At 36.6% G+C, this 14,907-nt stretch overlaps 3 protein-coding genes across 4 annotated transcripts; 2 read left to right on the top strand and 1 right to left on the bottom strand.

Moving 5' to 3' along the window:
* Positions 1-109: 109 nt before the first annotated feature.
* Positions 110-3,841, bottom strand: ncf1 (neutrophil cytosolic factor 1). Its single transcript, XM_043238389.1, has 11 exons — positions 3,687-3,841; positions 3,482-3,562; positions 3,233-3,308; positions 2,359-2,524; positions 2,161-2,222; positions 1,949-2,071; positions 1,443-1,550; positions 1,215-1,332; positions 989-1,102; positions 720-886; positions 110-549 (listed from the first exon to the last, which is right to left on the bottom strand). The coding sequence occupies exons 1-11, from the start codon at positions 3,756-3,758 to the stop codon at positions 395-397; spliced, it is 1,242 nt and encodes a 413-aa protein (XP_043094324.1). The 5' UTR covers positions 3,759-3,841; the 3' UTR covers positions 110-394.
* Positions 3,842-10,831: 6,990 nt separating this feature from the next.
* Positions 10,832-12,953, top strand: polr2j (RNA polymerase II subunit J). The gene is made up of 4 exons (XM_043240544.1): positions 10,832-10,957; positions 11,444-11,533; positions 11,612-11,786; positions 12,538-12,953. Exons 1-4 carry the CDS (start codon positions 10,905-10,907, stop codon positions 12,571-12,573), a joined length of 354 nt encoding a protein of 117 aa, XP_043096479.1. The 5' UTR covers positions 10,832-10,904; the 3' UTR covers positions 12,574-12,953.
* Positions 12,954-13,034: 81 nt separating this feature from the next.
* alkbh4 (alkB homolog 4, lysine demthylase) lies at positions 13,035-14,811 on the top strand. Of its 2 annotated transcripts, none has more exons than XM_043240541.1 (3): positions 13,035-13,186; positions 13,714-13,908; positions 14,205-14,811. In XM_043240541.1, the coding sequence occupies exons 1-3, from the start codon at positions 13,058-13,060 to the stop codon at positions 14,721-14,723; spliced, it is 843 nt and encodes a 280-aa protein (XP_043096476.1). In that variant the 5' UTR covers positions 13,035-13,057; the 3' UTR covers positions 14,724-14,811. The 2 variants fall into 2 exon arrangements, with proteins under 2 accessions (XP_043096476.1, XP_043096477.1); XM_043240542.1 differs by having other exon boundaries at positions 13,063-13,186; positions 13,742-13,908.
* Positions 14,812-14,907: the final 96 nt, after the last annotated feature.

The following is a 14,907-nucleotide window of genomic DNA, read 5'->3' as shown; positions in this document are numbered from 1 at the left end:
GATTAATATGCATTACCATTGAATGCGACAGTGCTTATTTAGGAAGTTATGGTACATATTTTAATCATATTACCAACTGACCATCTCCCAGCAACAACAGGATTTCTACTTGACATTAAATATCACCATGCAAATGATCATTTATTTACTTATTTGTCACACAGAAACATCAAGAATAGTAACAAGCACAGCAAGTCATAAAAATGCATACCGAAATATAACTGGTTCATATAAACGTTACATGTCTAAAATGTCTAACAGACATAGCTTATAAAAGGTTCTGGCCTAAGCAGGAACGAACAGAGCATTTGTATAAACAAGTATCTGAATGCCTGTGACCAATTTTAACGCAGATTTTTTAAAGTTGAGATTTAGCACATCGTCGCTTCATAACTCAGTCGCTTGAGTTGGCCTCGTGGATGCTGATTCTCTTGCATGTGTTCTCGGTGCAGCGCTCCAAGATGAGCTGAGGACTAGGCCGAGGAGGAATGACTGGAATACTTCCGTCCTGATCTTCTGCTTGAGGAGAGCCCGATTTTACGATGTTTTCTACATACACACCAACAGAATACATTTCAAGCCAATTATTTATATATACCGTTCTTTAAAACTAATCCTTTCAAAACCATCAACCAGAGCTACATATTTGGCATCTATATGTATAATCTGTCTGCTGCATGCCACTTTAAGGCACATGTTTGGTTATGGAGAATACACACCTCTGTTTGTCTTCCTCTCCTGCAGTGGAGATCGTGTCACGTTCCTGGATTGGGAGTTCAGTCTTCCTCGCTGCTGTAAGAAGCGCCGACTCTGCCTTCGATAGCTGTCCTGACTGATTCGCTGACGTCCTTTAGGATGGATGCTGTGGGCATTACGTATGGTAGACCTGTTGGCCAAAATAAATAGGAAAAAATTGCAAGTTTTAATCAGTTATTTTGCAAATCATGACCAACCAAAGTGTTCAGTTATTGCTATCTCATTGCTCTACCTTCTGGGTGGTGGTGTTGCTCTTCTGACCACATCCTTCTCAGCATCCACCTCTTTTCTCTCTCCTGTCCTGCACAGGAACATAGATGGGTAGAAGCCCGTATCATCTCCTTTCCTGTATAAGACATTTTGGGAATCGCATTCGATCATGACTCATCGAACGACTGCAGGCATTTCGATTGTTTTTAAAACACCATCAAGTTAAATTTAGAGAGGTTGACTCATACCTGACCACCCACCACCCGTCAAGAAGTTTATGGATGACCTCAATCATCTCTCCTGCTTCGAGAGTCAATTCATCCTCTTCAACAGCTTTATACCCTTTAATGGTTTTGTAGAGCTCTCCTGTTGTGGGAAACTATCATGAGTACAATCCAAACAGCATAATTAATCACCCCCAAAATAGTGTTTTGGGTCTCGTATCAGTGGCAGTAAACATAACAAAACACACTAACCTGCATAATTAGGCTCTGGCTCCTCTGATTCATCTGCTCCATCCAGAGGCTCTAAATACGAAGCTGGCACCCAGCCTCTCCTGGAATCACACTGACAAAACCACCAGCCTGTAAACATCAGATCACATCACACATCAGAGCTGCTTTTCCCTCTGTAAAATTAGTAGGTAACATGTATTTTATACATGTATATTAAACGCTACTGTTCACAGGATTGGGGTAGGTATAATATTTCTTAAAATGTTTTTGAAGTCTCTTATCATTACCAAGGCTGCATTTATTTGATTAAAATACGATAGCTTAATATTTTTGTGGCAAAAAAACCCCTTTGTTTTCACTTTTATATGAATGTTTTTACTGTCACTTTAAATCAAATTAATCTTGTTCTTGCTGCATTAAGTACTAATTTCTTTTACAATTACATTTTAATTGTATTTTGAAATTGTTACTAAAAAAATAAATATATATATATATTTGAATACAGCCATATTGTTCACCCTGCTCACCATTTGTGCTTTTTTCCACAATGTCCACCATGTCTCCCATCTTTAGAGAGAGCTCATATTTTGAACTCTTGCTGTAGTCTGCAATCACTCTGTAGCTTTCAAGCATGATAGGCCCTGTGATTTCTGCATAAACAACACAGCCATAAAACCTTGCGGGAAATTGCATAAGGCATTTGCAGATAAATGATATCAAATGTAGAATTTGATCTTACCTGATGTGGTGTTGCTCCGTGCTCTGTTTGTGGACATAATGAAGGTCTCGTTTCTTTTGTATCTACAGAATGATAACAGTAAAAAGAAGCCAGTTTCGTAAATACTGTAGTAAAAAAGCTCAGACACAGTTTCAACATGTTGTTATGTGAGTAACCTCTAAGCCACATCTCCAGCTAACATTAACCAGACAGACTTACGGATGTGGTGCTGGTGGAGTTTCATCCTCTGCCCGCATTTTGAAGAAGTCACGTACAAGCTGGCAGCGGGAGATCTTCGCAGGCAAGTTGAGAAGAGAGCGAAAGTATTCAGCGAGAGTCACCTGCCTCGTCTCCGTCGTCTTCTGATTGTCAAGCCACTTAGGAGCTGAGAGAGATTGAATTATAGACCATCAGATGGAAAGTTTAACTTGTATTGTTGTCTTGATGACTGTTGCACAAAGTCTTTTATCTTTATGATTCCATTCATGATTAACATTTATTTGGCCTTCTGTAACTGAGTACATTTCAATGGCCATTCGGTGTATACTGCATATGACACATTTTGTAATTCTTGTATATTATTATTTTGTATATTATATAAACTAACACAGAAATTCTGCTTTCTACTTGTAGAAAACGCTGTGGTATGGTCATGTTGCACAAACTCTTTTACAATATCTCTATCTTGCCTGCAATGTTGGAAAGTCCAGAGAAAGTACAGCTTGTCTGCCATAAAAAATCTTTTGCAGAACTGAAACTCTTACTAAAAAAAACCCAAAAACAAAAAGGCATGCATAATATGTAAATAGACCTGTTTTAACACCTTTCGTGATCCCAAGATAATAAACGGATATATCTGATATGCTTGACATTGAGCAGGTGTTTCCTCTTCTCATAGAAACATTGAGAATCAAAACCTATTTCTATATTGTCTGAAAAATGAAACCATAACGTTGTGGTGACACATTTATTGTTTGCCGTCAGTCTGCAGATGCTGTTAAATTAGTAAATCATTTACGAAATGTCGTTTTGTTCTCTCTGCAAGTGGGTCAACTGAGCCGAAGATTTGTGCTTTAATGGCAAACGCCTTTACCTGGTAAAGTGGGAATGATTCTGTCCTTTGCGTCAATGTCTCCAGCTTCAATAGGGAACATTTCCTTCAAAGTTTTCTGTAAAAATTCAAATTAAATTTTTAGAATTTATCTACTTCTTGTGGGCTGATCATAGGTCACAGAAAATAATTGTATCCAAATATGACAAAGCATGAATAGAAATGCAAGGAAAGCTTGATGAAATCAAATAAAACACACTTTCAATTGTAGAGCATTGAAACGAGACTTACATGAAAAGTGTGGATTTCTGGATAGCGCCTGTACACCAGCTTTTCAGATTGATCGCTCCATTTAACCAGGAGCATGTACACCTTTAGCACAAAAAAAAAACGAAAAGGAAAGCGTTTCACTTTATCTTGTAGCTAAAACATCCTTGACAACCTTCAAAACAGTTTATTTACTTGTTCTTCATAACTTTTCAAGCAGCTTACTTACATAGTGCTGGCTGGGAAAAAATCTTTTCTCAAAGCCTAACAGTTCCACGTGTCTCACATAGGATTCAGCCATCCTGCACAACCCAGGTCCGATGATGAGATGATCTCTGCTTTGCTCTTGTGATCATCTGTGGTTTATAGAGTTATTATAGACTAGGACAGTGGGAGGGGCGACCACTCAAGCACTTCCTTTTAAAATCCTGCTCATCACAACCTGATGAAGAAATACAGATAGGAAACTCCAGAATTAGTTATGTGTTTAACATTTTACAGTAAGTGTATTTAACGTGTGTCATGTCTAGCATTTTGGATGATGAAGAACGTATTTATAATAGACACTATTTTGCAGAATGCGCAATAGTACATATTTTAATTAATGTATTTTATGGAAAACAGTCAGTTGATTTAATCAAAGAACCAATCAAAGTAAATTAGGATAGAACACTAGACAGATAATAAGGAAAGGCCGCCAAGCACAAGATCTTTACACAGTATCATATTACTTGATATTACAACAATACAGACCTATACAATAATTTAGGAGCCCTCTTTAAATGCAGGAAGACACACGTAAAGAATAATTTGCATGTACACAACCAATAACAGCATTTAAGGGATTGTATTAATTGTATTACAGATTTTTGCATTTTTAATTCTATTTAGGAAATGTATTGGACTTTCTAGATAGTTGCTAAAAGGGCAATGTGGATAATAATGTTTTTTTGTCTGTTGTTTTAATGTGTTAACCATGTTCCTGAATGCAGTTCTTTCTTCTCTTGAACACAAAAGATGACATTTTAAGGAATGCTTGTTATCAAACAGTCGCTGGTAGCCACTGTCTTCCATAAAAAAAATACTATGGAGGTCAATAATACTAGAGACTGTTTGGCTGCATGTACATTCATCAGAATATCTTACTTTGTGTCTAGAAACAGAAGAAAAAAATTTGTTGACAACATGAAGATGGGATTTTGGGTGAACTATCCCTTAAAAAATGACTGTTAAAGACAGATCTATAAATATGTGCATGTTTCAACACATGCTTCCCAGGGAGCAGGCATAACCTCATCAGATATGTCATTGTTGTGTTATTCATGGCTTCTGTCATTGTTGGCTTACAGTTAATGCAGACATTCTCTATGAGCAGTTCCTCACGTTCACATCTTTGTCTCTAGAGGTCCTTGTTTACCGAAAAAGAGAAGGAAGCTAATGTAAAAACAAAATCTTTTTCAAGTGGTCATGCCTTTCATGGCTTATTCCTCTTTTTGATCACATCAAATTGTTTTGTACTTTTATATATCATTGAATATTGCTAGTTGGAAACAGACACAATCCTTTTATATATTGCTTCTTAAGTCATGATCAAAAGCAAGTCAAAAGCAAGCTTCATCATTTTCACATTTATTTTCTTATAATGACAGAATTTCTCAAGCTAGATTTCACAGGGGGTTTTGGAATAATGGTGATGACATACATAACCACACACCACAAGCAAAACGGCCAAAAAGACCCATTCTGCAGCATTCACAGATTGAAGATATCAGTAAATACCAGTGCTCTGCTTATATTTTAAGTACAGCATAAAAAGAACTCTGGTCTATACATTTATCATAACTTTAATAGTAAGAAAACATTTAATACATAGTATTTTACGTACAGTAACTGTACAGTAAAGTACATTATGAGAGCTTCAACGAGTGAATTCAACCAATAATTTGACTATGAAAAATTTTCATCTTACTGTCAGTATTAAAGATATCAAGAAACCATTTTCACAGAATGTTCTTTACCTTATGAAGGATGAATTTAATTGGAAACGCAGAGAGAGTCTATTTCATTTCTATTTGGTTTCTTTCCTCAAATGGACAAATTATATTGCTGCATTTATATGTATGGAAGAGGGTCCTTAACACAGGGATAATCTGGAGGTCATTAGCATCAAACAGTTAAAAAACGCTGCAGACCAGATCCAAGATCTGAGATCCAAGGCAAATTTATACCAAATAATAATAACAATACTAACTGAAAAAAAAAAAAATATATATATATATATATATATATATATATATATATATACACACACACACACTAGTCATTAACACTTTAAATAAGATTCCTTGTGATAGCAACAATTTTCAAAAGGTATGTACCACATTAACATTTTGGCTTTGAGTCATTATTGAAGTCCTATAAAATGTGGAAGCAGTGAAGAAATGGTCTGCATGATTCCTTCTTGACATATTCTCTCCCACATACTCCCTATATAAACACACACCCACTTCTTTTCCTGTTTAATTTTTTTCTTAATAACTTTTTTTATAACTTCTCATTTCCTCTTTTTTTAATCATTTTCAATTTTATGAGACTTTGTGTGCCTGACATTAACTTTTTTGCTCACAGGCCACTGGGGCTAGTGGTTTTCCAAATGTACTAGCCACACAGCATTTTCACTGGCCACAATTTTCTTGTTGAGCAATTACATTTTTAAATACATTTTCCCTAACCATATTAAATGCATGCATAGTCTTTCTAACAAATTCTTTCTTTTTATTAATAATTTAACTTAATATAATTAAGATGTTACCAATCATATTAACAATGTTACCTGTTACCAATGATATGAAATCAGCATGCAAACGTATAACATCATCATGTTGTTCAGTGTTTTAATGTACATATAGCTTACATGAAATACTGGAAAAAAAGTAAACCGCCAGGATGCAATAAGTACATTAACTACTCATTTGATCTCTTTTATAGCTCGTATCATGTCAAATTTGCAGTCGTGGTTTTCAAGGTTTTCTAAGAATGTTGCTTAGGGTGCATGCCATAAATATGAAAAGGTTCTTCCGTGTGAAGTTGCATTCATTTGTTTTGACTTCTTCACGAGATTCTCTCACGTAGACAAGCTGCGTGAGCCTCATTGGAGTTACTCGTTATAAAACGCTGCTTACATGCATCGATACGCATATATAACACGCACACACACACACACACACACATATATATATATATATATATATATATATATATATATATATATATATATATATATATATATATATATATATACAAAAGTATGAAAAAGTGTTGGCCCCCTCTTTTTATGCATGTTAGTCACACTTTAACGTTTCAGATCATCAATCAAATTTAAATATTAATCAAAGATAACACAAGTTAACACAACATGCAGCTTTTAAATGAAGGTTTTTATTATGAAGGGAAGAGAAAATCCAAACCCACATGGCCCTGTAAAAACAAGAAGTCAGCATTTTTAAATCGGAAGGACTAAATTAATATCACAATTCATTTGCTCAGCGTTAATTTCATAGCTTAATAAGATTGTAGCATCATAATTTATTGTACAGAAAGTCCCAATAACTAACCTTGCATTGTTGCTTCAACACTTGTTGACATGTAACAATCATCTGTATTGGTCTCATAGTGTTAAGTTTTAAATTATTAAGATAAAATGACCTGGGTTGTTCTGTTTTTATATTGGCTTGTGCCATGGCTCAGTAAGTAACCTGCTGATACTCTAACTTTTCACATTTAAATATATAAATATATTTAAGACACCCGTGTTCATTTAGAAAAAATATAAGGTTTCCTGCATGGCTCATTTGATGGTTGATTACTAAAACATGGGCCATTTTAGGGTCATTGAAGATTAGGCTACTAGCGTAGGCTACTTTTCATTAAAAGAGTTTATTAAATCTCTTTTAGAACAGGTCGATTATAGCCTACAAATAATTCTAGGCCAATATCCTAACACAAACTGTTAATATTTTAGTCACCGATAAAACAAGGAGCTTTATTTTAAGTATTGGCTTTAAAAAAAAAAACTGTTCAACACAAAATACTTTACTTGTTTTCACGGTCCTCGGGCCACAAATAAACTAAAGAAATTAAAGCAGTAATAGACCACATATAAAAGTAATGCAAGACTGCATATACGTATGCATACATCCGCTTTTCCACTATCTGCTGAGCGGTTCTCAGAACTGTCAGGTACGGTTCCAGTTGTGTTTCCACGTGAATCTGGAACGACGCGGCACAATTACAAACCATTCCCGGCCCGGTTAGACATCCGGCTTGAACTATCCCACATAGCAGTATTGGTTTGGCCCAGTGACGGGCCACAGAACCCACATTCACTCGGCCCAAATACAGCAGTGAATTACAGTACATGAGTGGACCAGGTCTGGTTGCCAGAACTCGGGCCACATACGGCCCATGGCATAGTTATATCTCAACCAAATGTAGGACTACAGCTGGCCCTAATCTGGTTCTATGTAGGACTGAATACATATTTGTTCCACATGTCAGCCTCAACAAATAATCCAGCAACTTTATACACACCCTTGGCCCAGATGAAACATGCCCGATCAACAACAGTATTCTGAAAAGTATTTATTGTCACATTTAAACAAAACATTTTAACAACAACGAACAAACAAGCAATGCTTGAATGTCAATGCCATGTTTTACAGCTCTTGAACACGTATGTTTCAGTCCATGAACAAACGGCACTGTGCACACAACTCTTCTATATCTGATTCAGTCCACAAACACAGCGGCAATGTGCTGATTTCTTTTTGTAGTTTATTAATGAGCCTGCACCATCCTCCTACCGGGTTCAAATACGGCTCCAGGAGAAAAACAGTCTAAGCAGTTGATTTTTTTACAGAGCCATGTGCAATTCAATAATAACTACAGATATTTATACTGTGTAATTGTTCATAACAGAGTAATATTACTTAACAAGGACTTACTATAGGGTTAGTATTATGGTTTGGTCTAAAATTTACTGCATGTAACTTTAGTTTTTATTACATTACACTACATTACAAGAACACTGTAAATGAAAAAATAACTGACTTGATTTTCCTCTCCTCTCTCCTGCAGGATACATCGATATTTCTCTAAAAGCAGATCGTGGAGACATTTCTATCGTCCACGATCAAAAATCGCACATCCCTGCACTCAACCTGAAATAGATAAACGGATTATATACATGAAGATGTTTTATGTCATCTAAATGTAATCGATGAACATTTCAGTATAACAGCTGCGAATACACATTGTATCTTTAACATTTCACTTTCCAACGATGTGAACTCATACTAACTTTACAATCCAAAAAAATGCAACGTCAAGATAAATATATTAAAATGCTTATAAATAATTCTTACCACACTTCACTCGCTTTGCTCCAGACAGTTGTGAAGTCCGCGAACGGCCGTTAGTGACCGTTAGTATTAGTGCCCGCCCACTTTAGATTTTAGATTACATTTTTATATTCTTTTTAATCTTCATTAAAGCGTTGTAGCCCATTAACCATCAGCGAAATCAAGATTACACACTTTCAGCTGAAGAAGAAAAATAAAATAAAAAAGAGAAAAGACAAAGGTACATGGCTGAGTGCGTAACGACTACAATGAGGTAAAAACTACAAACCCATAAAGCACTGCGCTTTAGGCGCGATTTCGGTGTGCGTTTTTCTAGATGCGACCTGATTGGTAGATTTTTTTTTCGTTGCCACATTTTATCCATATTATTTGCACTCGTGTGATATTGAATATATATTTATCTTTTCAGGCATTATGCAGTGAGTTGTCTCATTGAACAGCTTTATGAAATGTCAGATGACCCAAGTAGGTCTAGGGCAGGGCAAGCGCGTTAAATGTGCTAATAATTTTAATGTGTTATTTTTTCACTGTAATTAATTAATTAATCTACCCCCACCACCACCACCAGGAATTTGTGCCCTACATGGCTACTTTTCAACGATTACCATAATGACTAATAACCTCTAACAACTGCTTTATTGTGCTTTAATAGCAAAAATCCAAGAATAATGTCCATTATCTAATTTCCTCAAAGGACACTTTCTGAATTGCCAAATCACAGTTTATGTTTTACTCGCCATGGTGAAATGAATTGTAAAATGTGTGAATCATATGTTAAAATTAAAGGCAGTGAGTAAAAACACTTCATGAGTTCATTCAGTGGGCAGGTCATATGAACAAGTCAGAATAAGGGATCATGTCTGTGGCTGTTTCTCTATTGGAAAAACAGTATAGTTGTACAACCCTGATATGCAGCATTAGTATTTGTTTTTTTACTGCACAACAGGCCTCAAAATTTGGGAATTTTCACTCTGAAAAGGCTAGTAAATTTACACTGAGTATAATATTGTTAAATATAATTATTAGTTATGTTTAAATAAATTTACTTGGAAATTCTTAGTAAATTTTACTTACATTATGCTTGTTATTGTAAAAAAAAAAATATGGTTTTATTAAAAATTTTATTATTTAAATTATTATAAAACATGACAATCTTAAGCTAACAGCCATTTTAACTTAAACTGATAACAATATATAAATATGAATATATAAGTGTTGTCCACTAAGAATGTTATAGGGGCCACAGGATAAAGAATCTTTTAAATCTAATCTTTTTCTATCTTTTTTTTTTTGTTATTATTTTAGACCACAATAAAACATGTCTTCAATTAAATATATTTTAAAATGAATACAAATTTTAAATGAAGAGATTTTATTTTTCATTTTCCGATAATTTCTATAAAAGCAAATCATATATTCACAATGATATGATTTATCTAAATTAAAATGTCCACACTTTCACCATATACACGTCTTATGACGATAAACGTTTCAGTGGGTTATTTTGAGGTTTTTTTAACCAGGAAGGGTGATTTCTTTTGAATGTCAGTTGCTCTTTGTGACAGCTGTGTCAAAAACCAGACCCATTGAGTGAAGATTCAAGTCGCACCTGTTCACATCAGATTCATTTCAGTTTACTTCACATTGCTGCTTGCATTTTCTAGATCACCCCTGCTTAGTGGAGCATCCTCAACTAAACTGTTGGAAACGAACAAACAAATAAATAAATGAGACAAACACAAGGCTGGTATTACATTTACAGACGTTTTAAGAAATAAGTTATTTACCTATTGAGGCTGTGTGACAGTCTATGCAGTTAGATGGCTGAAACCCCCAATATCACCAAATTACAGCTACTTTTGGCAAGCCTTTTTTCGTAAGTAATGCATCTACAACTCTTTGCTGCCCTCCAGAGATCCTCGCGCGCCGTTGCGCTCGAAAACGGACAACGTCACGCGCTGTGCGCCGCGCATGCGCTGTACGCTGCGTGCGTCCGTTAGCGTCGTCGCTGTCGTCTTTCGAGCAGGATGAACGCGCCACCGGCATTCGAGTCGTTTTTGCTTTTTGAGGGAGAAAAGAAGTAAGTGCAGCACACCGCGGTTTTAACTTTAAGCGATGCGTTACTGGATTAACTAAAACCCGTAGCCAGCTGGAATAAAGGAGTTCGCTTGCGGGGCGTTTAGCTTGTTGGCTAACGACAAGTAATAAGTCTGCCTGTGAAATAGATTGTGTGTTAGTAGTTTGACTAGCTTTTGTTCTCATTACATGAATAAATAGACACCTCAGACTTAGCTTTTTATTTCGCAGGCTGTATAACTACACAGCAATGTAAAAAAAATATATATATACGTTTTTGTTATGGTAACGCTTTCTTCACACACCCAGACAAATATAACTATATAAACAGACGTTTTTAGACAAACAATGGCTTTTTTTTAAAAATACACTATAGTTATTTACATGGTATATCAAAATACCATAAAATGACCATCATTGTACCATGCTCCCCTCACTGTTTGTAAAGGGATGCAGTCACCTAATATCCCTGTTCAACTTCCTTTTACAGGATCACAATAGTCAAGGACACCAAGGTGCCAAATGCATGTCTGTTTACGCTGAATAAAGAGGATCACACACTGGGGAACATCATTCGGTCGTAAGTGCACAGCCATCTGATGGCCAAACGTGATGCTCTGTTGGTTTGTGCGTTCAACCTATGACGTATTTGTTTAAGGCAACTGCTGAAGGACCCTCAGGTGCTGTTTGCTGGATACAAGGTTCCTCATCCTCTGGAGCACAAGATAGTGATCCGCGTTCAGACGACGCCAGACTACAGTCCCCAGGAAGCCTTCACTAATGCCATCACTGATCTGATCAGTGAACTGTCCCTTCTGGAGGAGCGTTTCAGGGTATGGGACATCTACAGTACATAGCAGTCACTTTCAGTGAGGGGTGCTGTGGTTTATTAGTTAGTCACTATCACTCGTATGTATACTAAGGGATTTGAACACCCTTAGAATTTCAAATGTGAAATTTAGGTGTAGGTGTTTAACGGCCTGTTCCCATCAAGATTTGGTGCGATAATGTGTCTGTTTAGACCAGTGGTTTTCCTCGGGACCCGCTGCTCTCCACATTTTGCATGTCTCTCTTACCTGACACAGCCATTTGAGTTCATAGAGCTCTTTTCTAATGAGCTGATGCTGCTCTGGGTCTCCAGGAATAAGTTTGAAAACCAGATGGACACAAACTTTTACATGTCATCAATACAATGATCTCCTTTCCGTCGCAATGCAAAAACTAGTCATCCAATAATAATAGTGCTTCTGTTCACACATGTTCAGAGCTGCTGCTTTTACATGAAACTATGACTCAGTGACGGTCTGTAGTCTGGGTCTGCATTAAGTGTTTAACTGCATTTAGGCTTTATATGGATATGCATGTGGCCACTCATATACAAATTGATATATGATACTCAAAATACTCAAATACTCCAAATTGATTTCAATTAGAACCAGGTTAGGAACAAATGCTTGTGTTTATAAATTAGATTCTCCTGGTTTAGTACAAACCCATGCAATAGTGAATGAAAAGTTGGTATGAGGATTCTGTGTTGTATATTAAAGACGATTAATATGAATATATGAACTTTTTCTATTGTAGGTTGCCATCAAAGACAAACAAGAGGGGATAGAATGAAGACCATCACACTCCATTGGATCTCAACAACTAATTCACAGTGGACTGAATTGTCAGTCTTGAGAACTCTTTCTAGAATGGGCTACAGTATTCCCATTTATTTATTTTCATGAAAAATTATGAGGACATTTGACAAGCTCATATTACCAATAATAAGAGATCTAGACCAGCTTCTAACAGCATTGAATTTAAGATGTATGGAGTTCTTCCTTCTGTGTTGATTTTCTAACAAAGCATGATGGTATAATGTAATCAACAAATGTGAACATATTTCATCACACACCAGATTTGTGTACATGGAAATAACGTCCTCTTCATCGTCCCACTCATTTGTGATGTAGGTTTTTTTTCTATTAATAAATTGACTTTTTGTAATGAAATACAACACCTAGTATTTATTTAATCTCAGAATAGTGGATTTGTTCGACTCATTGTGGGAACTATTTAGGACATCCAGTTGTTTCGAAGGGGACGCATTTAACCGATGCACAAATGTGAGTCGATGGCTGCTGGAGAGATGCAGAACGTTAACTGTGGTTGTAAAGGTATAAGGACATGTTTGAGATGCGAGGCGGAGGAGTCTAAACTACATTTCCCTCAGAAGGACGATCTGGTGAGTCCTCAAGACTACTTTGAGAAGCGCTCGTCTTGACTCGCGGGTTGAGCTGACGCTGGAGACACCGAGATATTTAAAAAATCGGATCCACCTTTTTTCTGCCCTCAAAATTGTGCTAATAATAAGTTAAGCGCACTTGCGTTCAAAAGTTTGTTGACACTAATATTGTTTTTGAAATAGCCTTACTAATTGTCTTGTTTGTCCCAATGCTCCGTTTATTTAACCTGAAAAAATGAACGGAAACATTACAAATATTATTCTATTTCTTATATATATATATATATATATATATATATATATATATATATATATATATAAATAGCATTTTCAGCAGTGTCACATGATCTTTCAGAAATCACCGTAACCTGCAATTGTGCTCAAACATTTGTTAACGACAGGTTGTCTTTTTATTTTTACTGCCACTTTTGATCAATTTAACGCATCCTTGCAGAAGTAATGCTTAAAAAATTCATACTAACCTCAGTAGTGTGCATATATGGAAAAAATGATATATTGTGTTGCAGATACATTATGATTTCGCCTATGATCCAGTGTCACAGTCAGCTGTCCAAAAGGAGTCGAGTGGCCCTCAACAGTCCTTTGCGTTTCCTGGAATATTTTTGTGGGAGAATTTTGTGTCAGAAGATGAAGAAAGGGAACTGATCACCAGAATGGATGAAGAAGTCTGGAGAGAATCTCAATCTGGCCGACGAAAACAGGTGAAAGAGGAAAAAAACAGACAGTGAACTACTAAATGCATTCTTTTAACCTTTTATTGCTTTGCAGCGTGATCTTTAAGTGGTTATGGAAGTGAGGAGAAAAAATGTCACAGTTGCCTTAATCAGTTTTTTCCTGTAGCATAATAAACAAGCATCTATATAACGTAGAAGACAGTTTTTTTTTCTGTTTTCCCTTTTCCTGTTTCTTTTAAATAAGCTATTGGGGTTTTCATTTAATGTAGTTCGGCAGCTAACGTGAGGTTATGAAGGTTGTAACATCCAAATAACATCCACAGGACTTTGGGCCGAAGGTGAACTTCAAGAAGCAGCGCGTCCGTGTGGGAAACTTCACCGGCCTGCCTGCTATCAGCCGTCACTTGGTGGACAGGATGTCAAAGGCACCTCAGTTGGCCTCCTTCAGGCCAGTAGAGCAGTGCAACCTCGACTATGATCCCCTCAGAGGCTCTGCCATCGACCCTCATTTAGATGATAGCTGGCTGTGGGGAGAGCACCTGGTCACCGTCAACCTGCTCTCAGACACCGTCCTCACCATGAGTTTAGATCGAGGCTGGGCAGACATGGACGATGGGGAAGTGCGGGTGGCTGTGCGTTTACCACGCAGATCGCTGATTGTAGTCTACGGAGAAGCACGTCATCGGTGGAAACATGCCATCCACAGGAAGGACATTCGGGGCCGCAGAGTGTGCAGCACCTTCCGGGAGCTGTCTGAGGAGTTTCTACAGGGAGGAGAGCAGGAGAAACTGGGCTCAGAGTTGTTAGATATAGCACTGAGCTTTAAGGGTATACCTTCATAAATTGCCTTTATTTTGATATGTGAATGCACACACAACTGTAAAGTGATTATTTTTAACTCTTAATTTAAATAAATGCATATTCTTTTTATTCTTTGTTGTTTTGTGAATGAGTAACCGCTATGATATGAGATGCAAAAATATCTAACTAGCCTTTTTTTCCCCTCTATGTGTCCATTATTTAACC

This window comes from Puntigrus tetrazona, chromosome 5 (genome assembly GCF_018831695.1).
Source record: "Puntigrus tetrazona isolate hp1 chromosome 5, ASM1883169v1, whole genome shotgun sequence".
NCBI lineage: Eukaryota > Metazoa > Chordata > Actinopteri > Cypriniformes > Cyprinidae > Puntigrus > Puntigrus tetrazona.
This window is presented reverse-complemented; position numbering and strand designations above follow the sequence as displayed.

Excerpts from the sequence above, each read along its gene's own strand:
- ncf1 (XM_043238389.1), bottom strand. The coding sequence starts at position 3,758 with ATGGCTGAATCCTATGTGAGACACGTGGAACTGTTAGGCTTTGAGAAA. Across the intron at positions 2,072-2,160 it reads ACGGAGCAACACCACATCAG|AAATCACAGGGCCTATCATG; the intron begins GTAAGATCAAAT and ends TTGTTTATGCAG. Across the intron at positions 1,333-1,442 it reads GCCAGAGCCTAATTATGCAG|GAGAGCTCTACAAAACCATT; the intron begins GTTAGTGTGTTT and ends TTCCCACAACAG.
- polr2j (XM_043240544.1), top strand. The coding sequence starts at position 10,905 with ATGAACGCGCCACCGGCATTCGAGTCGTTTTTGCTTTTTGAGGGAGAA. Across the intron at positions 11,534-11,611 it reads CTGGGGAACATCATTCGGTC|GCAACTGCTGAAGGACCCTC; the intron begins GTAAGTGCACAG and ends TATTTGTTTAAG. Across the intron at positions 11,787-12,537 it reads TTCTGGAGGAGCGTTTCAGG|GTTGCCATCAAAGACAAACA; the intron begins GTATGGGACATC and ends TTTCTATTGTAG.
- alkbh4 (XM_043240541.1), top strand. The coding sequence starts at position 13,058 with ATGCACAAATGTGAGTCGATGGCTGCTGGAGAGATGCAGAACGTTAAC. Across the intron at positions 13,187-13,713 it reads TCCCTCAGAAGGACGATCTG|ATACATTATGATTTCGCCTA; the intron begins GTGAGTCCTCAA and ends ATTGTGTTGCAG. Across the intron at positions 13,909-14,204 it reads AATCTGGCCGACGAAAACAG|GACTTTGGGCCGAAGGTGAA; the intron begins GTGAAAGAGGAA and ends TAACATCCACAG.